The following is a 27,764-nucleotide window of genomic DNA, read 5'->3' as shown; positions in this document are numbered from 1 at the left end:
TAATGGAGCCTCCCCTATTGGGTATTGGATCTGCATCCAATTACCCAAGAATCTTATATTAGTGGATCTCTATCCAATAATTTCTTATGGGCTCTTATTGGATCTCATCCATAGGATCCAATAATTCAGGGGCTTATTGGATATCCAATAAGACAAGGGCTCCAACGGATATCTCATATCCGAACCTCTACTCATCGTAACGCCTACCATATGTGTGTGACCCTCTAGGCCCAATATCGAGCTAGCCGTGAGTCATACCTATCAGAACTCCTTCAGGCTCAGTAAATTATTATCTCCATAATAATTCATGCGACTCATCAACTATGAACGTATTAGGTCACTATGTCGTAGTCCCCAAACGATACAAGAGAATCCAATCCATTGGACATGTCTGTCCTCAGTTACCATATACCTATAGTCCCTCATCCATTTAATATCCCAAAGACTATATATCAGGCATGGTACTATCAAACCCATACGATTTTTACTCGAGTCTCGCTCTAATCAGATTCTCCCGGAGAACTCTTTCTCTCTAAATCCGAATGACCTAGGCCAGGGATTTGTTTGAGCAAGAATACATGAGATATTCCTCTCATGATGCTGATAGTGGATAATCCTCTATCAACACTCAATAGCCCTCGTAAGGTCAACTACCACTCCCAATGACTGGTTGTACTAGATTTGGGACATCCAAACCTATAAGTCTGGTATCAAATAATGGAGCACTCATACAGGACATCTTTAGTGTCCCAAGTCTAAGGACCAGATATACCATTGGGACTACGAAATCGCTATCTAACAATAAGGCATCATCAATCATCTAGCATTCCGTAAGCGGATCAATCAGTGAACTCATTCTCCAATGAGCACTTGTACTGTATCCCTAGTGTCCCCATACGAGCAGCTATGAGACCAGCTGCATCCATCATATGGATGGGTATACAACATACCAGTCTGTCCGGTTATCTCGATTCCCCTCTTGAGTAACCTATGACCGAGATTATTTAGGATATGTGTTTAAAGGTGAATCGGTCTCATTATTGTGATCTCGTCACGATCTTATTCCCATTGCACAAATCCAAGGACATCACAATATATACATGCATATATATAATAGTCAATATAAAGTGATAAATACCAAAATATAATAAGAAAAAAGATTCTGTGTCAAGTTACACGTGTCATCACTCATGTGATTGACGTGCTGGGCACTTATGACTAGTAACTTGGAGGGAGGAACCCCTATAGAGTTCAAGGAGGTCGATCCCCTAAAGAGATCAACCCCAAGTTTAGAATCTGCAAGGGTTCTAATATATCGCCAGTTTGAGTGGTGGTACCACTCAAACTCAGTCTCTAAGACTGTCAGGCGGTGGTACTGCCAGTCTGGGTAGTAGTGCCGCTTAGCGTCAGTGCTGCATACGGTAGTACTGCCCAGCACAAGCGGTGGTATCGCTAGTACCCAAAAATAGAGGATGAGACTCTTTTAGGCTCCAAGTTTGAATCCATTTGGGGCCTATAAATACTTCTCTTATCCCTAGTTAAAAAACACAAGCACAAAGAACTTAATAGTGGAAAAACACTGTAGCAACCACTTAAGAAATCCCCTCCTCTAGCTCTAAGTTTAGAATTCTGTTTAGCGAGGAGTGAGTATTTGTAAAAGGTTATCTCCTAAACCTGTGAAAATGAGAAGAGGGGTGTAAAAGGGTAGTTGATATTCACCCATTAAAAGAAGATCGGTAATAGAAGCTGGTGGCCTCGATGGAAGAAGAATCAGGAGTGGATATAGGTCATGACGATCGAACCACTATAAAAATCTGATTTGCATTTACTTCTTGCTATTTACCTTTATTGCAAACCGAATTCTTACTTTCAGTACGCTTTCAAAGTTAAACTCTTTTTGATACAATTTTTTGTCAGACGAAGATTTTTGACTCAATGTAATTTTATCGCTGCACTAATTCACCCCCCTCTTAGGGCCGACTCGATCTTAACAAATAGATCTTTAAATTGATAAATATAGAAAAACGTATTAGTTAGTGCTTCATTATATATGTTCAAAGATTCTTAAAACTTTTGTTATTTTTGTATAATAACATATCCGAGCTATATTATTGTTTGTATATAACTCAAAAATAATGTAACCTTATTTAAATATTGTGCCCCACCTATTCTACAATTTTTAAATTTTTAGGACACCTTGCCAATAACTTATAAATACCTATATGACCATTTTTTCTAATTTTAAATTATTAAAATCGGTATTTTTATTTAATTTAGTCCTTTACATTTATAAAATTATGACTTATTTATTTTACCCAATTTAAGGTGAATTTGTCACAACCTTAGGACAAAAACCACTTATTGTAGAAGTTTTTCAGAGATTTTAAGGACATAATTTTTTTTAAAAGACTTGAGTTATATTATTTTTTAATAAGGTTACACTATTTTTGGGTCGGTAACTCATATCCCACATTTTCAAAGAATTCATAAAATTTTAGAAAACCGTGAAAATAACATATAGGTGCCTAAATGATTATTTTTTATTTTTAAGAAAAAAAGATATATTTTATTTATTTCAACCCTTTAAAAGTGTGAAATTATGATTTTTTGTTGGGTAATTTATTGAAAAGGCCATACTATTAGTTTTTTTATCGGATAACATCCCCTATTCATTTTTACCATTTTTTTTTCCATTTGAACTAAAATATCCTTAATGTTTATCTTAAATGAATGCTTGATTAGAATACATAAACTAATTTTTTATTATTGAACCAATCCGACCTAATTCAACTTAACCCTAGTTTACCTTTAATCCTCTCCAAAATTACATTGCATTGTCATTTCCTCCTCCAATGGAAAAGGAGTGTTCTCCATTTGTTGCCATATTTGTCATTATAATTGTTTGTTAGAATCGTTATCCTCATGAGTGAGTAGCTTGGTGTGGATATATTGTGTTATGGAAGGCTAGGTGGACAGATTGCATTGCGGAGGACTTTACCAGGAGGTTGTGTTGTCAAAACCTTCATCAATAGATTACATCATCAAAATATATCACAATTAAGTAACACATTCACCAAGGTAAATGTGTGTACGGTGATATGCATCATTATTTTTTACCACCAAAGTCATGATTTGAGATATTATACTTATTTTATCTTTAATTCTCCCTCAAATTATCCCTAGTGTCTTTTCCTCTAATGAAACAGAATAGTTCCCCGATTGTTGCCTTGGTCATTGCCCTATTCGACGATCATTTGTTGGAATCTTCATCTATGAGAATAAGCAATTCGTACAATAAGAGGCATCATCATTTTCGATCATCAAAGTCATGATTTGAAGTGTTTTTTAGACGCTTTTTTTTAAACATGATGCATTGTTTCCCTATTCATTATTCTTATAAAGATTTTTTTAGGTGAGAATTTAATGGTTTCGAAGCACATGACATCCTTAAACTCTTGAATTCCATCGGATTTAAACATGTAATAGTGATACAATTATCATAGAGGATTTTTCTAATAATTTTTTTAAATTTTGTACGAGTCGCTATATCTTTAATTATATAATTTTAGAAAAATATTTAGTTCAACTCAAAATGAAAACCTTCAAGATAAAATCTCTTAATTACACTATGTTTTGAAGTAAAAATAGACTCCTCTTCATATTAACTACATTTTCATCTCTTTGCAATCATATATTTGCAATTCACACTAATACTAGACTATTTTTGACAAGGATGATTCTTTTTCAAATGAATTTTTTAGTTTTTAGATTAGTTAGAGAATTTCAATTAATCACAACCTTTACCTCTCCCGTAATCAGAGCGAGTTTTGGAAAATAATCATGAGATACAAAAGCAAATTGAAAGATATATTTTTGCACAACTTCAAATTTCTAACTTTAGTTTCGAAGGTAGTACACTAAATAATGAATAGTAGAAGATGTCGAACAAGATATAGTTCATAGCATATATGATGCTTATAATATTGTTGAAAAATATATCGAATTCAACAACTATTTAGAGGAGAGAGTTATAGAAGAAGTTATTCTAATCTTATTGTCTTAGTACCATGTCGAGAAGATGTACTTATCTTATACATGATATAATGGTTGAGTGCCTTTGTCTCATATTTTAAATTTATGTATTTTAATAATCTTCTAGGATACCTACATCGCTTTATTAGCCATTTGATCATTCTAAAAGTTGATTATTGGAAGTGAAAAAACTTAAATACATTAACATGTCTCTATCTTCTATCAATCTATGATTACATGCCAATCGCTGGTTGTGTTCATACATAATCAATCTATCGAGGCTTTCACTTGCATAATTTGTACTGCTTGGTTGCATGTTTCACATATAATTTCCTACCCTAATGCTTGAAATAAATATTAACTTGATGATTTTATCTGCTTGCTTTCTCCTTAGATTTTCAAGATGATATTGTTTACATGATCTTTTTTTCTCTGCATTTTCCCAAGGACTTGTGACTGTGTTCTTTTCTCAGTGTCACCATGGCCATAGATGATGTGGTTCACTAAGTCTTGCAGCATCTACGACATCTATCATCCTTGGTGGTGGTACCAAGGGATAGCGATTTGCAATGCCCAATACGCGGATAATGATTCATCAGCCTTTTTCGCGGAGTTACTGGTCTAAGCTATACATGATGACCATAGAGATTATGTATTACAAGAATAGTGTTACAAGAGATTTTACTGGTCGAGAACTTGTATGAGTTCAGAAATATATCTATAGGGACTCTATCAGAAATTGGGTGATGGCAGCGTGTGTGTGCGCGCGTGCAGAGGAGAGAGAAATAAAGAGAGAAAGATTAGATTTCTTAGTTTTCTGATTGACGAGAAAGATTAGATTTCTGAGCTTTCTGCTTGACGATCTGTGGTCAAACATTGTCAGTTTTGGCCCAAATTTTAAGTGAAGAATTTTTACAGCAAACTCTATAATCCTAATGGTGTTAATCTGCAGTTTACCCTCTCTAAGATACTTTCCTGTGATATCTACTTTGTGAGACCTAGAATTCTCTTCGGAGGAGATCCACGTATGTGATGAAGATATGCTATTCTTGAGCCAAGATCTATGATCTTGATGTTATTGTGATCTTCTAGTTATTCTAGAGAAAACCTACTGTAAACTTGTTATCATTATTATTGATAGTGGAAGTTTGAGGTGGACTACGATCCCGTGGTTTTTCCCACATTGGGTTTTCCACGTTAAAAGATTTGGTCTCACTATGTGATTGATTTTTGCTCTATTATTTATGCTGTGCTGGTTGATATTTAAATTTGGATACCAAGTTGATATTTTGATGAGGAACTTATTTTGATACACAAAGAGAGAAAAGAATATTCCGCTTTAACAGGTTTTTCCTAACAAGTGGTATCAGAGCGTTAGGTTGTTTGGTGCTAGTTTTCTTGTGTGATTGAAATGGAGCAGTCAGATGGTATGATTAAATTGAACTCATCAAATTATTCCACTTGGAGGCGTCTAATGGAAGATTTGCTATATTGCAAAGATTTGTATAAGCCTATCAAGATTAAAGATAAACCTTCTACTATGGACGATGAAGAATGGGAAGTTCAACATAGAAAAGCTATTGCCTATATTAGAAGATGGATGGATATAAACTTGCATGAGCATATTTCTGATGAAACCAGAGAGCTGATGTTGTTTGACAAAGGTTAAAAAACCTCTTTGCGAAAAAGACAATGGGAAATAGAATTTCTCTCCTCAAAAGGCTTGTAAATTTGAAGTATAAAGATAGTGGTAACATTGTTGAGCACATAAGTCTATTTCAGAGTCTTACAAACAAGTTGGTTGCTATGAAAATGAATATAGATGATGAGATGCAGGGATTATTACTTCTCAGCTCTTTACCAGAAAGTTGGGAAACGTATGTGGTGACTATTTGTAACTCCACGCCAGAGGGGACTCTAACTATAGATATGGTTAAAGATAGTTTGCTAAATGAATATGCCAAAAGAAAAGAACAGGGTGAATCTTCTTTTGGGGCATTTGTTGCTGAAAAACAAGAAAGACGTAGAAGAAGTCATAGCAGAAATCCACATGGTTATAGAGGAAGATCTAAGTCTAGAAGAGATATCAAATGTTTTCATTGTAATAGACCAGGTCACATGAAGAAAGAGTGTAGGTTTTGGAAGTGAGAACAGAATGAAATGAAGAAAAATGAAAAAAAGACCAATATAGTTGCTGCTGAAGGTAATATCACTATTGTTTGTGATGAAGGTTGTGTCAGTCTTGTAGCTCAGGACAGTAATTGGGTAATTGACTCTGGTGCTTCATTTCATATTACTTCTCATGGTGATTTATTTAGATCTTACTGGTGATTTTGGTAATGTTAGAATGGGAAATAGTGGTACATCTAAGATTGTGGGTATTGGAGATATTTGCTTGGAGACCAGTATTGGGAGCAAATTAATACTAAAAAATGTAAGGCATATTTCAGATATTCGTCTTAACTTGATATCTACAGGTAGACTTGATAATGAGGGCTTTGCACACTATTTTGGTGAAAGTAAATGGAAACTCATTAAAAGTTCTCTAATTGTGGCAAAAGGAAAGAAGATTAACTCTTTTTATGTCATGGAAGCTAAGCTACACAAAGGAGAGATTAATGCAATTCAAAAAAGTGAAAGTATAGATCTTTGGCATAAGAGCTTTGGACATATCAGCAAGAAGGGACTTCAAACTCTTACTAAAAAGTAGTTCTTACCAGAGTTGCAAGGTACATCTCTTAAATCTTGTGATCATTGCTTAGCTGGAAAAACACATAGAATTGCATTTCAGATATATCCATCATCTAGAAGATCAGATGTTATTGATTTAGTTCATACTGATGTTTGTACTATGCAAATTAGAACTCTTGGAGGTGCTCTTTATTTTGTTACTTTTATTGATGACCATTCTAGAAAAGTGTGGGCTTTTGTTTTGAAATCTAAAGACCAGGTACTCGATGTTTTCAAGGAGTTTCATGTCAGTGTTGAAAGAGAGACTAGCAGAAAACTAAAGTGTATTCGATCATATAATGGTGGCGAGTACAATGGTCCTTTTAAGAATTATTGCAGGTTCCATAGTATCAGGTTTGAGAAAACAGTTCCTAAAACTCCTTAACAGAACGGTGTGGCAGAAAGGATGAATAGAACCATTAAAGAAAGGATTAGGTGTATGCTTTCTCACGCCAAGTTACCGAAGTCATTTTGGGGGGAGGCTATGAGAACTACAATTGATCTGATAAATATTTCTCCATCAGTTCCTTTGCAAGGTGATGTTCCAAAGAGAGTATGGAGAGGAAAAGATATATCTTATAATCACTTAAGAGTCTTTTGGTGTAAAGCATTTGTTCATATTCCCAAAGATGAGAGGTCCAAGCTTGATAATAAGGCAAAAGCATGTATCTTCTTGAGATATGGTCATGAAGAGTTTGGGTACAGATTATGGGATCCAGTGAACAAGAAGATTATTAGAAGCAGAGATGTTGTGTTTCTTGAAGACCAATTATTTGATGATGGTGGTAATGTTGAGAAGTCAGAAACCTCTGTTTATATTCTTTGGAGTTTGGGTCCAGTTCCTTCACATGTAGTTCATGATGATCATGGGGGAGATAAACAAGAAGATTGTGATGAGAATACTAGTGATGATACACCTACAATTGATGATACTGAACCAACTGAACAGGCACCTCCACCACCAGTTGAGATTCCATTGAGAAAATCCACTAGAGAGCGACAACCATCTACTAGATATCCTCCACATGAGTATGTTATGCTTACTGACGGGGGAGAGCCAGAAACTTACCAAGAAGCTATTCTACATGAGAATAAGAATGAGTGGGTTAAAGCAATGCAAGAAGAGATAAGATCTTTGCTTGAGAACCATACCTATGATTTGGTAAGATTGCCTAAAAAGAAGAAAGCTCTCAAGAATAAGTGGGTTTATAAATTGAAGACTGAAAATAATAGCTCACAACAGAGATACAAGGCACGACTAGTTGTGAAAGGATTCAGTCAGAAGAAAGGTATTGACTTTGAAGAAATATTTTCTCTATTTGTGAAAATGTCCTCTATCCGAGTTGTTCTTGGTTTGGCTGCCCGTTTGATTTTAGAAGTTGAGCAACTTGATGTGAAAACAACATTTCTTCATGGTGACTTATAAGAAGAAATTTATATGGAGCAACCAGAAGGTTTCAAAGTCAAGGGAAAAGAAAATATGGTGTGTAAGCTTAGGAAAAGCTTATATGGACTCAAACAGGCACCTAGATAGTGGTACAAGAAGTTTGATTCCTTTATGATGAGTCAAGGGTATGATAGAACCACATCTGATCATTGTGTGTTTATGAAGAAATTTTCATATGATGATTTTATTATTTTATTGCTATATGTTGATGATATGCTTATTATTGGCCATGATGTTGGAAAAATTGGAAAGCTTAAAAGAGAGCTAAGTAAGTCTTTTACTATGAAAGACTTAGGATCGGTGAAACAAATACTTGGCATGAAGATTCTTCGTGATAGAAAGAAAAGGAAGATTTGGCTATCTCAAGAGACTTATATTGAAAAGGTTCTTGAAAGATTCAACATGAGTGAAGCCAAAGCAGTTTGTTCCCCACTTATAGGTCATTTCAAGCTTAATTCGAAATAATGTCCTATAAGTGAGAAAGAAAAAGAAGAAATGTCCAGAGTGCCTTACTCATCTGCAGTAGGCAGTTTGATGTATGTTATGGTTTGTACTAGGCCAGATATAGCTCATGCAGTTGGAGTTGTCAGTCGATTTCTCTCTAATCCTGGAAAGGAAGATTGGGCAGCAGTGAAATGGATATTAAGATATCTAAGAGGTACTTCCAGGTTATGTTTATGTTTTGGTAATGATGAACCTGTGTTAGAAGGTTACACAGATGCAGACATGGCAGGTGATACTGATTCCAGGAAGTCCACTTCGGGATTCTTGATGACATTTATAGGAGGAGCAATCTCTTGGCAGTCTAAGTTACAGAAGTGTGTTGCTCTATCAACCACAGAAGCATAATACATAGCAGTTACTGAAGCCTACAAGGAAGCTTTATGGATGAAAAAATTTCTACAGGAATTGGGCTTGAAACAAGAAGGATATACTGTTTACTGTGATAGTCAGAGTGTCATTCACCTCTCCAAGAATTCAACATACCATTCTAGATCCAAGCACATTGATGTGAGATATTACTGGATTCGTGATGTGCTTGAGTTGAAAGAATTACAGTTGGAAAAGGTGCATACCAATGATAATGGTTCAGATATGTTGACAAAGTCTTTGCCTAAGGAGAAGCTTGAAGCATGTAGGCGAAGAGCGGGTTTGGTACAGCCCACCATATGAGCTAGAGGGGGAGAATTGTTGGGTCTAGCCCATATGTGGGCTTGGACAAATTGGGTCGTTCGAGCCCAAATCAAAGAAATCAAGAGAGAAAGGGCAAAATTGGGTGATGGCAGTGTGTGTGTGTGCAGTGAACGCGTGCAGCGTGCGACAACGTGCAGAGGAAAGAGGAGAGAGAAATAGAGAGAGAAAGATTAGATTTTTGAGCTTTCTGTTTGACGATCTATAGCCAAACGTTATTAGTTTTGGCCCAAATTTTAAATGGAGAATCCTTGCAGCAAACTCTACAATCCTAATGGTGTTGATCTACAGTTTACCCTCTCTAAGGTACTTTCCTGCGATATCTACTTTGTGAGACCTAGAATTCTCTTCGGAGGAGATTCACCTATGTGATGAAGATATGCTATTCTTGAGCCAAGATCTATGATCTTGATGTTATTGTGATCTTCTAGTTATTCTAGAGAAGACCTACTATAAACCTGTTATCATTATTATTGATAGTGGAAGTTTGAGGTGGACTATAGTCCCATTGTTTTTTCTACATTGGGTTTTTCACGTTAAAAGATTTGGTCTCACTGTGTGATTGATTTTTGCTCTATTATTTATGCTGTGCTAGTTGATATTTATATTTGGATACCAAGTTGGTATTTTGATGAGGAACTCATTTTGATACACAAAGAGGGAAAAGAATATTCCGCTTTAACAAGTTTTTCCCAACAGCTAATATTGGTCTAAGCTATACATATTGAGATTTAAATCGTAGAGACTATGCATTACATGAATAGTGTTACAAGAGATTTTACTGGTCGAGAAGTATGAAGAAAAACTATAATAGCAAAATAATTCTTTTCTCTCTTTATGTATAAAAATATATTCCTCATCAAATTACCAACTTGTTATCAAAAGTAAATATTAATCAAAGCAATATAAACAGTAGAATAATGAATCAATCACAAAATGAGACATCAAATTTTTTACATATAAAATCCAATACAGGAAAAATCATGGGACCATAGTTCACTTCAAATCTCTATTATCACCAATAATGATAATATGTTTATAATAAGTCTTCTCTAATTAACTAGATGATCACAATAATATCAAGAACACAGATCTTGATTCAAGAGTAATATATCATCACCATCGATAGATTTCATCAAAGGAAATATTTAGGTCTCACCAAATGAGTATATCAAAAAAAGCATCTCAAAGAGGATAAACTATAGATCGGCACGGTTAGGATTGTAAAGCTTATTGTAAAGATTCTATATATAAAATTTAGACCAAAATTGATGAGGTTTTGTCGTTTGATCGTCTAGCAAAAAATCTTAAAACCTTAATTTTCTCTTTCTATTCTTTTTTTTTTTTGGCAATGCTACTGTTTCCACCATTCACATGCTTCTCACCCCACATACATTTTCACTTTTTTTTTTTTAATAAATTAGATTTAAGCTCAATGCTTAAATTATCTAGTCCAAGCTCACCTATGGGCTGAACCTAACAAGAACTTCTAAAAGTCCAAAAGATATCGATAGAGATGGATGTGTATTCACCAAATAAGATAGTTGAGTATGGGATTATAGATGGTGTCATGGATAGGGACTCTATCATTCCACTTGTACCCTATTCGTCGATCATTTGTTGGAATCCTCATCCGAGAGCAAGCAATCTGTGTGGATAGGTTGTATTGTGAAATCCTTTGTGGATAAGTTGTATCACTGAAACCTTTGGCGACTCAACAACCCATTCACCGAGGTAAATGTTCATCACTGAGCAGTTCGTACGGTGAGAGGTATCATCATTTTCGATCATCGAAGTCATGATTTGAAGTGTTGTTAGGCGCTTTTTTTTTTTTTTTTTAACTTGATGCATTGTTTCCTTATTCCTTAAAAGTTGAAGCATTATTCTTATAAGGATTTTTTTAGGTGAGAATTTAATGGTTTTGAAGAGCATCACATCTTTAAACTCTTGAACTCCATCGGGTTTAAATATGTACTGGTGATACAATTATCATAGGGGACTTTTCTAATAATTTTTTTAAATTTTGTACCAGCCGCTATATCTTTAATTATATAATTTTGGAAAAATATTTAGTTTAATTACACTCAAAATGAAAACCTTCAAGATAAAATCTCTTAATTACACTATGTTTTGAAGTAAAAATAAACTCCTCTTCATATTAGCTACATTTTCATCTCATTCATGTGTTTGCTATCATATATTTGCAATGCACACTAATACTAGACTATTTTTGACAAGGATGATTCTTTTTCAAATGAATTTTTTAGTTTCTAGATTAGTTAGAGAATTTCAATTAAACACAACCTTTACCTCTCTCAAAATCATAGCGAGTTTTGGGAAATAGTCATGAGATACAAAAGCAAATTGAAAGATATATTTTTGCACAACTTCAAATTTCTAACTTTAATTTGGAAGGTAGCCATGAGTTGCAAGACCAAACTGAACGATTTGTTCCACACAATTTGAAGATCTAACTTTGATTTAAATGAGATATTTATAATTGATAAAAAAAGATAATTATAAGATATTTAAATAAGGACTAAATAATGAATAGTAGAAGAGGTCGAACGAGATATAGTTCATAGCATATATGATGCTTATAATATTGTTAGGAAATATATTGAATTCAAGAGAATTATAGAAGTTGATTCTAATCTTATTCTCTTAAGACTATGTCCAGAAGATGAACTTATCTTATAGATTGTTGGGCAGGCAGCACATTAGGTTAGCTCATAGCATGCATTAATCGCCCATAGCCCACTTTTTTTTTTTCTTTTAACCTAATCTTAAATCTAAAATGAGGGTAAGTGGTGGTGGTGAAAAAGATGAAAAAACTGCAATAGGGGCAGAAAACTATAGTAGTAATGTGATTCAAAAAGAGGAGAAAATAGTAGAAAAATAAGAGAAAAGAAAAGGACAATGTAGAGATTATTCTCAGTCATCCAGACAGTGTTATTACCTCGGATTATATCATATCTATAGTAAATTCTTACTGTGATTACTTGGGAAGATTTGGATATTGTGCACAGTGATGTAATCCTTGTATCTCAATTATTCTCTTATGATTGTTGCTTCGATTTTGGGCAAGAGATTCTAATATTTATATTTTTATTATTCTTATAGTGGATTTTCTCTAGCTTGTCCTGTGGTTTTTACCCTTCATGTTAGAGGGGTTTTCTATTAGAAATGAGTCGGCACTAAAAGGGGGAGGGGGGTGAATTAGTACAGCGGTAAAAATTACGTCGGTTTGAAAATCTCGTTACGATTAAACTTGTTTCAGAAGATGCTAACTTAAAAACACACGGAAGAGTATAGTGGATGTAAAGCAAGTAAACAAGGACAGTTTGTAGTAAATATAAATTATAAGAAGTAAATGTAAACTGAGTTATAGTGGTTTGGTCGTCGTGACCTAAATCCACTCTACCGATTCCTCTTCCGTCGAGGCCACCGACATCCACTAATGATCTTCTTTCAATTGGCGAAGACCAACCATCTTTTATAATACTTTCTCCTTTTATTGGGTTTAGGAGATAACCCTTACACACCCACTTACTCCTCTCTCAAACTATACTAACACTTAGATCTTTTAACAGGAGTCCACACAAGATTACAGCGGTGTTTCTTTTCTTTTCACTCTTAATGCTTGTGTGTGTTAACATGGGATGAGAGAGGTATTTATAGGTCTCAAGTTGATTCAAACTTGGAGCCTAAAAATACCTCATCCCGAGTCTCCTGGGTACGGGCGGTACCACCGCTAGTGCTTTCTGACACTAGGCGGTACCACCGCTTGACAAGGGTAATACCATCGTCTGGCACCTCGTCATTGGGCGGTACCACTGCCCAATCTAGTGGTATCACCACCTAACAGTCTCTTGGAGACTGTGTCTAGGCAGTACCATCGCCTAACACAGTCTCGGAGACTATGTCATGATGGTTTCATCTGTTTGGTTATTGTTTAGGCCTTTCACTTGGTCCAACATATCCTAAACTTAGGTCATTGAATGAGCCTTTTTTTGACCCAAAATAGCCCTATTTTGGGCCCAGTTGGCCCCTAATTGAGTTGGTCTAATTATATTCTAAATCGACTCAATTAGATTCTAAACTAACTCAATCTAGACATAATCAATTACAAGCGAATCCTATATTGTCCGACATGTCATTGGTTCTTCCGGTGCTTCATTCGATCCTTCAGCGCATCATTCTCTCCTTCAGTGTATTGCCCAATCGACATGTTGTCTTCTTACAACATCCGATCTTCTTAGCATAATATCCGATCTTCTTGGCCCGATACCCGAATTTATGGCTCGAAGCCTTCTATTGATACGTCGACCATTCCTCCAGCCCGACGTCCAATCTTCTGATATGTTTGCTCCAGCCCAACATCCGGTTCCTCCTACTTTAATCAATTTACCTTTTTTGATTGACGTTAGCCTTGTGTCACTTAAACGTATATTAGATCACAAACACTATCAATTGGTTTCATTATCAAAATATGAGATTCAACACTTTCACGTAAATTTTTATATTATATTTAATTATAATTTTTATTTAATTTCACTATATGTTACGAGGACATGTTTATTTTTGTTCGTATACAAAGTTTCCTTTTATCCAATCACGTATGATATAATGGTTGAGTGCCTTTGTCTCATATTTTAAATTTATGTATTTTAATAAGCTTCTAGCCATCCTAGAAGCTGTGGCCATCTATGATTACATGCCAATCGCTGGTTGTGTTCATAGATAATCAATCTATCGAGGCTTTCACTTGCATAATTTGTCCTGCATGGTTGCATGTTTCACATATAATTTCCTACCCTGAGGCTTGAAATGAATGTTAACTTCATGTTAACTTACATATAAGGACCTGTGACTGTTCTTTTCTTAGTGTTACTATGGCCATAGATGATGTTGTTCACTTAGTCTTGCAGCGTCTATAACATCTATCATCCTTGGCGGTGGTACGAAATTTTTTACATAAAAAACCTAATACAAAAAAAAAATCACGGGACTATAATCCACTTGAAACCTCTACTATCACCAATAATGATAATAGGTTTATAATAAATCTTTTTTAAATAACTAAAGGATCATAATAACATTAAAAACATAGGTTCAAGAGTAACATATCATCATCACCATAAATAGATTTCATCAAAAAAAAGATTTAGGTCTTACCAAGTAGGTATATCAGAAAAGTATCATAGAGAAGATAAACTGTAGATCGGTACTATTAGGATTGTAGGGATTGTTGTAAGAATTCTTCGTATAAAATTTAGGCCAAAGTTTTACCATTTGATTATTTGGCAAAACTCTTAAAATCATTTTTTTTTTCTTTTCTCTTTATTATTTTTCTACATCGCCCCTCCTTGCGCATGTCTTTATTTTATTTTTTCTAATAAATCAGATTTTAGCTAAACCCAATAAAAACTTCTACTAAGTTCATAAACATATCATGGATGTGTGTTCACCAAATAAAGACGGTTGAGGATGAAGTAATGTATAATCAAGATAATAGGAAATATTTTTAACACCGGAAATCCATGATGGTGGTGTATACTAGCTGTGTTTTATTTTTCTTGTTTTGGTCTTTTCCTCGAGTAGGTAACTTTGGACATCTGTCTCTATCTACTCGTCATATATTTTTTCTGCACCAGTGCGGTGCAATTGTCCGGATGACGATACTACTTCTCGGGATGTTAGATTTGGTAGTCATTGAATGACAGTCTATGCTTGTGGAACATTTTATAGTCAGGTAGGTGTTAATGCGTTTCAGAATATTTTCTGGTAGCCATCAATATAGATGTGACCATCATCTGTTTCTTGGTTCAATTGTACAGGTTATGATCGTGATCATCAATATTGATGGACACCAGAAATGTGCAGTTGAACCAAGAAGCAGTTGATGGTCACATCTATATTGATGGACACCAGAAATGGTTCTTGGCAGAAAATATTCCCATGATCATCAAACGATGAGTTCTCTTGAACAGATTGATGTGTTATATATTCGTACGAATGATCAACCGGTATGTTCCAGCGATGGGACCATCAGCATTTTGATAACTTACTACTGGGACCTGTACACGTCGGCGTGAAGACTCGGATCATGGGAATATTTTCTGCCAAGAACCATTTCTGGTGTCCATCAATATAGATGTGACCATCAACTGCACAGGTTGTGGTCGTGACCATCAGCGGTGAGCTCTCTTGAATAGAGAGAGAGAGAGAGAGATGTCTTGCTTGGTAACTAACTTTGCCATGCTTAATGGCTCAGCTGCTTCTGTTCGTATTGTTTTCTGGTGGTTAGTGCATCCGATTCGAAGTCGTACGAGTGGCTAACGAATACGCGTGTGTTCCAGCGATGGGTCTGCCAGCATTTTGACGACTTACGACGACTGGAAGCTGTACACGTCGGCGTGAAGATTCGGATCATGGGAAAGATGAACGGATGGATTTGATTCTTGACCACGGTCTTCCTTCCTTGGGACGACCGGCAGCGGCTTTCTTGGGAGCAACCCTTGCGAAAAGTTCTCGCGGTACCGCAGCCTTGTCTTGTCATACCTTCGAAAGGCGGCGATTAAAGTACTCTTATATTTCTCCCACCAAATTAGTAGAAAATTACCCCCTTCTCTTTCCGTTTCCCCAAACCCACCTCTCGGAGCCGCCTCCAACCAAGTCCAGGGCGCACCTCTTGTTGTCGGGATTCGCCTACGCCCACCGATCGGAGGTCCACGGCCATGGATTTTGACTAGCTGCTCTTTCCCATGGATCTTCCGGAGCCCTCTACAGGAGGAGGTGGTGGTGGTGGTGGTGGTGGTGGAGGAGAGACGGGTGGAGAAGCGGGACGAACTTCACGGTTCTTGTTTCGCTGTTTCTCAAGTCTGATCTTGTCTCTGGCTGCTTCGTTCTTGTTCTCCTTCTTGCTGGGTCTCCTGGGTTTGGCGATCGAGGAACTCTCGGCTTCCGCCCCGCTCTCAGTGCCCTCGACCTGTAGAATTTTATCCAGCAGTGAGTTAATTCTTCCATGTTTCTATGTTTGTTTGTGTTTGATTGATGCCAATGTTAGGTTTAGTAGGTTCGTTCTTTTCCTTCTTCCCCGATTAAGTTGCCGGATTAAATATTATCTTCGTGTAGTAGGTCAGATTTGCGCCTCAATTACGTTTGATGACCTTTAATTGATAAAAGGGATTAACATTTTTTATTTCTTGAATGTTCTTTTTCTACCTCACGCTTCTCGTTATGCCCACCGATTTCATTCCTCGGATCCGTGCATGGTATTTTTACAAACATTTAAGTTGGTCTGGTATTTGTTGGCATTGCTTAATCTGCATCAATCTTGCAATTGTTTGTGCACAACGGGATATTATAATGTTTGAGAACAATTTTCCAAACACGTTTTAGCCATACTGTTTGGTAGATTTGCAAGGCAATTACCTTCGGTTCTGCTGATTCTTTTTCTTTGGCAACCCAAGATTCATTTACAGGTTAAGTGATAGAGTGATTTTTCTGATTATTCTTGCCATGGCATCAATTTTTCTTTAAGGCGCCTGCTTGATCTTTGCATCTTTAGGCGCACACTTCTAAAAGTAAACTGACAAATTTTGGTTATCTTGCAGGTATAGATATTAGAACATCCAAGATTTGTGAACTTGGGATGTTCAATTATAAAGCTAAGCGTGTCTTCTATCCTTCAGAGAAAACAAAATTTCGATGTCGTTATGATTACTACTGGGCTTCAGTTTTTGAGGTGATCACTGATCTATTGATTGATACCATCAGTTTTCTTCGACTCTGTTAATATCCAGACTGTTACGGTGTTCAGTTATCTATTTTTCTCTTTCATTTTTTTCTTGTGTACTGGGTACTTATGCAATTCAATTTATGTTCGATTGGGTTCTGCAGGTGGAGTACAAAGAATATTTTTCCAGCCATACATTTCATGCGGTGGCAGAGGTTCCGAAAGAGGCTCTTCCCGAAGAATGTAGACCTAGTTTCGGGGCTGCATGGTCGACAAGAATGAAATTCAAGGTAAAAACCCTGATTCTTGTGCTACAGTAATTAATTTCTGACTTGGTAACTTTGGTACCTATAAGAATAAACTGGGAAGACACTTATAGTATGATGTGTTAAGAAGTTTGGGAAGCAATTGCAGAGTTATCTATCTATCGGTTTAGCACAAATATTTCAATAATCCATACTTGTAATAAGTTTATGCTGTGGAGCCCTATACATGTACCTGACTAATTACCATCAAGTTTTGAATCTGTATTTGGTTGAAGGAAACAATTCTTAGTTTCTGATTGATGTAAACTTTGATCAGCGAAAACCGATTAGCATCGATAGCTATGTTTTTGAATGAAACTCAGTGTTCATGTTTTGGTTGTGATCGGTTAGTCATACTGTTTCTCCATCATTTTGATGCATTGGGCTCGACCAGTTCAGCTGATCTGATTGAAACTTAAGCTAGTTCTAAAAAGATGTTCATGTTATGTTCTGTTTGGTATTCTGATCTATATATTTGAAAATTTATTATAATATTTTTAATAATATTATCTATATTTTCTTCTTGAATTTGTTCTAATTCTTTATATATATCTTTTTTATTTTATTAATAATTTTCCTTATATCCTAAGCAGTTTAGGTTTAGGTTTTGTTGTTTATCTAGGTTTATGGTTTTTGTATCAGCGCAAAGCACAAAAATTAACCATAAAGCATTGAGGATATTTAAACCTTAAAATTAAAAAAAGCAATTATAAACTAAATATAATCTAGAAAAAGAATATAAAATAAACTGTAGAATCACAAAAGATCTTTCAGAAATCTCATGTTTGACTTCTATAGATCTTTCAGAAAATCTAAGAGAACAACAAGAATAAATAATCAAAGAAATAACAAAACTTCCAGAACTCGCTGGATGACCAAATAATAATGGAAGTCAAACTAGATTAAAAAATATAAAATATATAAGAAAACAAATTAAGGAAGCAGTAGGAATAATAAAACAAAACAAAATCCTAGCAAAAAGGAATTATAGGGAATAAAGAATGGGACTAAAACTATTGAGCTAGAAACTAAACAATTATTAATAGAACTACAAAAAGAAGTTGAAAATATAAAAAATTGTAAAAAATCTACAAATATAAATCAGATGTATAAATAAAATCGTGCATGAGTAAGGAAAATAAAACATTAGAAAGCACCATGAAAACCTTAAAGGTTAAAAACATACAACAAATGGAGTTTGATGCAACGAAGCATATGAAAATCAGTCAGCAAAACCAAGAGCAAGTTCTAACACGATATTAGAATATTTAATTCAGATAAAAGACAGAGCTAATAGAAAGACTGGATAGACTTGAACAATACTAGATAAAAAGAAAAGAAGTTTAGTTGGGAAAGAAAGAACGATTAAGAAAAAAATGAATTATTTAGAGTAGAATTTGAAGCATGGAAACCAGTGAAAGGAATTAGTCATAAAAAAATATAGAAAATAAGTTAAGAAGTGGCTCAAAGAAGGGAAAAGGGTTAACCATGTGATTTATAGGATACTCAAGATTATATTAAAAATAACATGAGAAAACAAATTAAAAAAAATTGTATCACCCTATAAAAAATTATAAGACATGTAAAACAATATGACTTAGCATGTGTCAATAAAGTTCTGAAAATAGAAAAAGGATTAGCAGAATACTTAAAGTTTCATATAGGAATAATAGTAATAGGAATAGTAAACTTAGTAAGAAAAGGATTTGAAGGAATAGTAATGATATATATTTTTGATGATCTTTTAATAATCAAAACCATGCCCTGATAGCAGTGATTGCAAAAGGCGCTCGGGCGAGGCGAGGCGAGGCCCGAGCGCCTCGCTAATGTCCCAGGCAGCGCGCTTCAAACAGGCGCCGCCTGGGCGCTCGCCCGAGCCCTGGCGCTGGGCGCTTCGGGCGAGCGCCTGGGTAAACCAAGGCGACCAAACCAGAATTTTAGGTCTGGTTCGGTTGTTAGTTGGTTCAATTGAACCAACTAAACCGATATAACCCCAACCCTAACCCAACACTAACCTGCTGCCGCTACCGCTCTCGATCCCGATCCCGATCGCGATCTCGTCGCTCGCTGCCGTTGCTCGCCGTTGATGCTGCTCGCGCCTCCCGCGAGCCCTCTCGCTGCTCGCGTCTCCTGCGAGCCCTCCCGCGAGCCTTCCCGCTGCTCGTGCCTCCCTCGAGCCCTCCCGCTGCTCACGCCTCCCGCGAGCCCTCCTGCTGCTCGCGCCTCCCGCGAGCCCTCTCGCCTCCTACGAGCCCTCCCGCGAGCCTTCCCGCTGCTCGCGCCTCCCTCGAGGCCTCCCGGTGCTCCCGCCTTCCGCTCCCTTTCCCTTTCTCGCTGCCGCTGCCGCCGCTCGCCGCCGCCGCTTGCCTTTGCTTCCTCGTTTCTCCATCAGGCTCAATATACTCTTAATATTAAGTTTATTTGAATTTTGAAATGATTAATTTTCTGTTAATAGATTAATAATATATTATTTTGATTTTAATGTTGTTAATTTTTATTTATTTGAAATTATTGTTATAATTATATTATATATTTTTATAATTTAGATAAATTTAAATAATTATATAATATATTTTTATAATTATATTATATATTTTTATAATTTAGCGCCTCGTTTCGCTCGGGCGAGCGCCTAGCGTCTCGGGCGTTTGTGGACCTTGGCGCCTTTTGGCGCCTAGCGCTTTTTAAATCACTACCTGATAGTTTTACACAACTGTGATATGAATGATAATTATGCAATAATATGTTGTATACCTAACTTTTCAATGAATTTGAATGAATTTTTAAAATATATAAAAAGATATAAAAATAATATTCAAAAATGAAAACTATTATATGATTTTGGAAGGAAACAATAAAGGTATAAAATGATCCTAGCACAGAAAATTGAACTGTTAAAATTCAAAAACTGAGATTTGAAAAACATATGTAAAAGAAACGAAAAAAAGTTGGAAGCAACATCTACACACCTATATATTAATAGTGAAGGATTTTCTGCAGTCAGATTCTTAAACCACGGTGAAAAAATCTAGATTTTAGGATAGAAGAAGCGGAAGATGAAAATAATATTAGAATCAATATGTTAAACATAATAAAACCCTAAGATCCTTTTATAGTGGATTTTAGTTATTTTGCATGGTATGAATATGTGTCCTAAAGTTGCCTTTAATTCTTTATCGTCTTTTGCTTATATTTCCTAGATGCTAATCTTTAAATTTTATTGTCTATCCTTTTTGTTATGATCATATATAAACCTTGTGAAGCTTTTTACCAATTTTTCTGGAGTAAGAATCCCACACTCGAGTCATTATGTAACTTTCCTATTAATACTATAGTAACATAAATGTTATTTGAATATCAAACTTTCTGGTAAACCCTTATTAAACAACAGAAGTATCAAATGCCAAATCCTTGAATCTGAGCCAAAGATGGCCAAAAGTATCAATTATCAGAGCTGAAATTACTGAAGTTACCCAAATTACAAAACAAAGAGTTCTTATAACCCGGGATTCTTCTTGGTGTAACCAAAACCCAAAGGTAAAACCTTGAAAGTAATTTGAAGTTACTCATTATATTTTTGGACTTAGTGGCAAATCGTTTGTCAATTATGATCATATGCTTGATGCATATGTTTGCCCGTTTTGGTTTTCTTCATAGCCACCTAAATGGCTCTCTGTGCTGTTTATTCTCATTATATTTGATTTTTTTTCTCAATTTCAATGTCTTATGTCATTTCTTATTCTTTCTTTTTTAAGGTGAACGAAACATACAATTGTAGATATATACCAGGTAGTCAAAGAGCTGACATCTTTTTGGATGATCTTTTTTATTGCCAAGCAAAGGAGCCTTCTATTACGGAGATGATTAGAAGATATTTTACATTGTGAGTTTCTCAAAAATTAATTTTTTTTTATATGTTATTGTTTGCTTATCAAATTCAAAGTTCATTGAACATTTATGACACTGCTTTAATTTGAGAAAATGCTTCTTATCACTTGTTATAGCCCTTTCTTTATGCCCCATTTATTGGGTAGTCAAATAGAACTGTTAAAAGAAGTTAAGCTTATTCACTAAAGAGTAGAAAAGATATACATTATAAATACCGTAATCAAGGATTGAAATATCGTACCGTACCAGAGTTTCGACATTCGCTCGGTACGGTAAGGTACTATATACCGAGCGGTATACCGTTCGGTATATATATATATATATATATATTAAAATAAAAATTTGACGACATCGAGGGAAAGGCAACGTTATATATATATATATATATATATATATATTATAAAAGGCGATATCGCCTAGGCAATGCGACGTCGCCTTATATATATAATTCGGCGACATCGCCGAAGTGACATCGCCTCTCTTCTCCCAAGCGGAGCGATGTTGCCTCGTTTATATATATATATATATATATATATATTAGTATATATATATTTTTTATAAAAGGCGACGTCGCATTGCCTCGGCGACGTCACCTTTTCCTTCTCCCACGCGGGGTGATGTCGCCGCGTGGGACAATCCTAAGCAAATAAAACAGAACCAAGTGTTCTAATTTCCAGATTGTTCTGCTTTTATACTGATGTATAAAAGCAAGTAAATAGAATCCAGTTTTCTTTATTTTCAGTACACTTTCATACTGTGTTTTATATATGCTCTCATGAGATATATATGTCCTCCATTTAGTATAAAATGATAAATTAAGCCATGACTTTTTATGTATGTATGGCCATACTATCCTGTTTAATTGTCTGTCAAGGAGGTCAGTGTTCAAACAATCAGCACTAGTAAACACTATCAGCACAACCATTTTAAAGAATGTGAAGTTATAGGTCTGTTTCTAGTCACAAGTCTCTTCTATTGTTAAGTTCTTCCTTATTTCAGTGGAAGTTTAACGCCCCTGATTAGTCCCACATCGAAAGTGGGCAGGATTAAAATTGACTTATAAAGGTTTGATGAGTGTACTACTATCAATTTCAGCTTAAGCATTTTGGTCAATGGTTTAGACCAAACAAAGTTGATAGGCTAGTTAGCCCATCAGGCTCGGGTCATGACAGCCGACCTAGCATTTGGGCATGATGAGGGGGCTACCCGTAGACGGAGTCAGAGGACTCATCACGGTGTGGAGCCACCACTGAGCTACGCCTCACATGCATTATGCTAGGGTATGTTGGGGCTTGACGAGGACATTAAGATTGATTTATAAGGGTCTGATGAATGTACTACTATCAACTTCAGCTTAAACATTTTGGTTAGTGGTTTAGACCAAACGAAGTTGATAGGCTAGTTAGCCCATCAGGCTCGGGTCGTGACATTTGGTATCATGACATTTGTCACATCCTGATTTTATAAAAAGAATAATAAATTAGTAATTAGTAATTAGTAATTTATTATCCACAATTTACATAATAAACTCTTTCCTTTTCTTTTCATTCGTCTTTGAATTCAAATCATTGTCTTTACAGTAGTAAATATTCTATTAGCTAATAGTATATTACTCTGAAAATAAATATAAAATATATCAGCAACCACACATGCTGGTAGGAACCTCAGAAAAATCATAAAAATAATCTTCAATATTCATGAAATATAAACAAATATCAATAATTCAATATGAAAATATATTTATTCATCATAAAACTTATGCATCAGAAAAATGATGATAATTTCTTGCATAATAAACAAAATCATGCATCAGCCATATGCAACACATACATAATAACCAGCGGATGGAGAGGCATATTCCACGGGATTGAGGAGATAATCCATATCGCACTCTATGGAGACTCCATGGAGTGGTATCCCTCACCCGCCCAAGTGGGGACACATTCCTCCCAATAGCGGATGGAGGAATCGTCTAACCATCACGTTTGATGGCTCGTTAATCCCTGAAGGGAATCGTCATACCTGCCCTCGGCAAGGATACATAAACATCCGTGATCATTCATTTACACTCATTCAATCACTCACGCATACATCAAGAAATCAATATGATTAAACATTATGAGAGACCATACTTGATGTAAATCTACTAGACTATGTTCATTGGTGGCTCCGCACTATGATGGGCCTGTAGCTCCTTTCATAGGTTGCACTCCCAATGTGAACTACTAGTCTAATCACATCTACTATATGATACTTATCATATCAATATCATAAACATAGAAAACCAATAATCATTTTCAAACGACACCTTCAAATAAAACATTTAAATTCATCAAATCATAAAAGCATTAAACATCAATATCTCAATAGTCCTCAATCAATCAAAACCCTAATTGGAATAGCTCAATTGACTTAAACCAAACTCAATTCGATTATGATCTAATAGAACCAACATCAAATCCTTATAGAACCGGTCTGGAATCACCCTAGACTGGTTTAATTTTGATTTGATTGATCTCGATTAGGTCAAATAGGTTTGAACTAGTCGAGTTAGTCTGGAATCACCCTAAACCGACTTTAACTGATCAAACCTATTTGATTTAGCCAAATTAATGAGCTCAAACCAATAGAGAAGGAGATTGGATTATATCGTATAGTGCTAACCCAAACCGAACCAACCCACCTGAGTCTTGGGCGAGTCATATACATTGTATATACCTGTTCCAAATACTAGGTTGAGTTGAGGTATGATGGGCTATATAAAAGGAGTGACGATATGTCTAATGGCAATCGCGTAGCTGGGCAAGCTTAACTTCATGGACTAGGCTAAGCCTCACTTATAAGTTGGGCTGAGCCTTACCATTGAACTAGGCCATGCTTGGGTCACGAGTTGATTCTAGACACATGAGTTGGGGTCGTATCTGACCATCTAGACTTAGTTGTACCTAGCCGCATAAGCGAGCCCATGCTTAGCCGCATAAGCTGGCCTATGCTTAGCCACATGGTTGGGTCGTACCTTACCATATGAGTTGGGTTATACATGGTCGCATGGACTGGATTGTACCTAGCCACATGAGCTGACCCATACCTAACCACATGGTTGGATCATACCTTACCGCATGGGCTGGGTCATATATGACCATATAGACTAGATCGTACCTAGCCACATGGGTTGGGTCATGCTTAACCACATGGGTTAAATTGTACTTAGTCACATAAGCTAGGTTGTACATGACCACATGGTCTAAGTCGATTCAATCTGATCGATCAACTTAACTCAAGTCAGATCCCAATTAGACTCCTCTTATTAAATTAGATTTTAATATTTAAAATTATTAAAGAATTACTCAAATACATTAATTAAAACTTTAAATTCATGATTTAAAATTTAAAACTAATTACATACAGAAATTCACACATAATTCTTGAAACATAGATATTACTAATTAAATAAATTAGAACTATTATACTAAATAAGAATTTTAATAATTAAATCAATATTAAAATTCACTTAAGCTTAAAAGATCAATACAAATCAAATAATCAGTCTAACATCATTCATTATAAAATTGTAACAATCTCAATGTTAAGATTTCAAAACACAAATCAAAGCTAATTAAAAAGAAAGGATCTACCTGTCTTCGATTATCTCTTCTTTGATATCATCTCTTCGGAAAGTTATCTCCTCAATCCTCCTATTATTAGGCTTAGTAGAGAATGAGGGATGAGTAGTCCTTTTATATAAGAGAAGATGAGATCTTCCCGAAAGGTAAGTAATAATTTAATTTTTATTTTTAATTTATTTTGCATTTACTTTCACACATAAAAAAAAAGTAATATAATATTTATTTCTCATAGTTTACACACAAAAATGGAATGTAAACTATTTACTTCCTAAATATCAAATTACTCATTAGGAAATAAATCAATTAATAATGTAATTGATTAATAGAATTCCTAACTTATCCATGCGATTAAGGAAACCAAATTTAATTATTTTCTTAATTATAATACATAAATATAGAAGTTAATAATAAAGTAATATATCATTTATAGTAATTAATTTATGTTAAGGGAGAAATTAACGATGATTACAGGAAGATAGGCAATCTGATTCCATTCAGGGATGTGATTGTCCAATCACTTTAAATCTTGCAGCAGGGCAGCTTGAGGATGGGTTTTTTTTTTTTCCAGAAGTTGTATGAAGCACGATGTGTGAATACTTACCATAATTCATTGTCTAGAATGTAGCATTTATAACATGACATGGGATTGTTCTGCTAATTTGGTATCATGAAGTAGGCATGTTGATGTTTTAGATGCAGCTAATCTACCAATAATTCTGGGATGTTTTTTCTCTGATTCTCAAACTTACACATCCTGATGTCTTTTACCAGGTTCAGAAGATTGTATTATAAGCAGATTTCTGGACAGCATGTTGTATATTCGGTGGCAGGAGTCATATCTGGTATATTGATCTCCATATTTGTTGTCATTCTTATTAAAATTGTCCACCTCCTAGCTCGTGCTTCTGTGAGAAAGTGGAATGCTTTCGGTGCCAATATCATGGTTATCGTGGTTCAACTCAGGCGGGTTTGTCTTTTTGTGGCCTATTTATGTGCCATGTGCTGGCTGACTTTGCATTATAGCGAGACGATTGGGTTAAAACGATTATTTTTCAACTCCGAAGTTGATGAAAGAACTTCTTGAGGTCATGTGCAACCCTGTGGGGATAGAATTATTCATTGTACCAAATATGATATTGGAACTGATGCTTTGCTTATTTGGACAAGCCACAGCTTTGGACGACGACTGTGTAACAGCATAGTTTCTTAATCCGACTAAAGCTGTGTGCGCTGCGCTTCGAGTGGAGCGAACACAACTTACATTCTAAAAGCAATGTTGTGGTGCTTTTTAACTTTGGAGCCCTCTTATTTGTGGTTCTTCTCGATCATGTCTCAAACTGGTTAAGTTAGTCTACCCTATGCCGATGTTAAGAGACTCGAAAGAAGTTGATTCTTTTGTTCTCTTTTTGTCTTGGTCTTCTAGAAAATTTATTCAATAGAACTACCAACAGGTGGAGATACGACTCGTATGATGTTGGAGATACAACTGCCAACAAGTGGCCAATGCCTATCGTTGAAGATTTTGCTCTATGATGTTGGAGACAGTTACAACTCGTATTTGTGACAAGTTTTATAACTCAGGACAGTAGCATAACAATCGATTCTAAAATTTGTTTACAACTATCATTTGATGTAGAAGTTGATAAATGAAAGGATTCTTAATTTTATTACTTTGAAATTTATCCAAAAAAACACTGGAATTCAAATATAAAAAATTGACCCATTTTAGTATTGTGAACATCGAGTTTAGTCCAAGTGTTTTCTTGTCACATAGAGTTTAGTCCAATTTCGATTATTACGAACAATCTCCCAATTCTCATGGTCATCAATCCTATAATAAAACCCCTAGGCATGCTATCATTAGGTAGGTTATTCATCTTTGATCTAATTAAATTTCCTTTAGATTCAATTTTTGATTAAATCTTCTAAGCTCTATTTCTAACTTATGCATTGAAAGGACTTTTCGGCATGCCCCTAACTTAATATAATCTTATGGAGTCTCAACATGAGGATTTGATGCTTTCACTCCTACTCAGTCTGACATTCTCGAAAAGGGGCTACAGTTGGATCTTAATCACCTTCCAAATCAAACAATCAAAATTTATCATAATAAATTAGCGCTAGAATGAGAGCCTTTCCAAAATGTCTCGAGGAAATCATGTCGGGTCCTCTCAGAGAAATTAGGATAGGATGACGTTCTCAAATCTCCATTTAGGATCTATGCCCAATCCTCATCTTCAAATGTCCGAAGGTGTTTCGACACCTATAAAGTGATTCAGTTGTGAACCAATCATCAATCACTCCATAGATGAATCCTCGCTTGTCAATCATCATAGTTCCTACAGAAGCTTGCAGCAACCTAACTCAACAGGTGTAGGCGTTACTAGGAGTGGTGCAACCTTCATCCCTTATCTACCGCACAATTGACTTAGCAGACCCTCATCCACCAATTGCACCTCCTCCAAGATTAGTTCATAGTGTTATGACCTGAAGTTCGTCTAGATTCCTGTAAGCATCAAATATGTGATATACGTAGAAAAATTTTTATGCTAGGATTGAAATCAAATAACATTAGATCGATTTTGATGATATCTTTGGATTCCATTAAAAAAGAATCTCCATGTGATCTGGGCACCGTCTTTAGATCCAAAAACAATTGATAATCTACAAGAAGAACTATACTCTCATTCTCTTCTCTTCGTATCTTTTCATAGGACCACTATAACTGAAGGTAGCAGCCAAAAGGGATCTAGCCTATAGTCTTTTAGTTCTCTCCTATTTAGAGACGTCTTATCAACTTAACC

General features: G+C 35.5%; 1 protein-coding gene across 1 annotated transcript; it reads left to right on the top strand.

The window, feature by feature from the left end:
* Positions 1-15,937: 15,937 nt before the first annotated feature.
* LOC135628687 (uncharacterized) lies at positions 15,938-26,252 on the top strand. Its single transcript, XM_065135498.1, has 5 exons — positions 15,938-16,411; positions 17,020-17,150; positions 17,306-17,431; positions 21,202-21,329; positions 25,732-26,252. The coding sequence occupies exons 1-5, from the start codon at positions 16,168-16,170 to the stop codon at positions 26,042-26,044; spliced, it is 942 nt and encodes a 313-aa protein (XP_064991570.1). The 5' UTR covers positions 15,938-16,167; the 3' UTR covers positions 26,045-26,252.
* The last annotated feature ends 1,512 nt before the right edge of the window (positions 26,253-27,764 follow it).

This window comes from Musa acuminata, chromosome BXJ3-1, assembly GCF_036884655.1.
Source record: "Musa acuminata AAA Group cultivar baxijiao chromosome BXJ3-1, Cavendish_Baxijiao_AAA, whole genome shotgun sequence".
Classification (NCBI taxonomy): Eukaryota; Viridiplantae; Streptophyta; class Magnoliopsida; order Zingiberales; family Musaceae; genus Musa; species Musa acuminata.
Note: the sequence above shows the minus strand (reverse complement) of the source record. Positions and strands in the feature narration are given on the sequence as shown.

Bases quoted from the DNA above. Each gene is read 5' to 3' on its own strand.
- LOC135628687 (XM_065135498.1), top strand. From the start codon at position 16,168: ATGGATCTTCCGGAGCCCTCTACAGGAGGAGGTGGTGGTGGTGGTGGT. The intron at 17,151-17,305 runs GTGATCACTGAT...TGGGTTCTGCAG, and splicing joins ACTGGGCTTCAGTTTTTGAG to GTGGAGTACAAAGAATATTT. The intron at 21,330-25,731 runs GTGAGTTTCTCA...GTCTTTTACCAG, and splicing joins ATTAGAAGATATTTTACATT to GTTCAGAAGATTGTATTATA.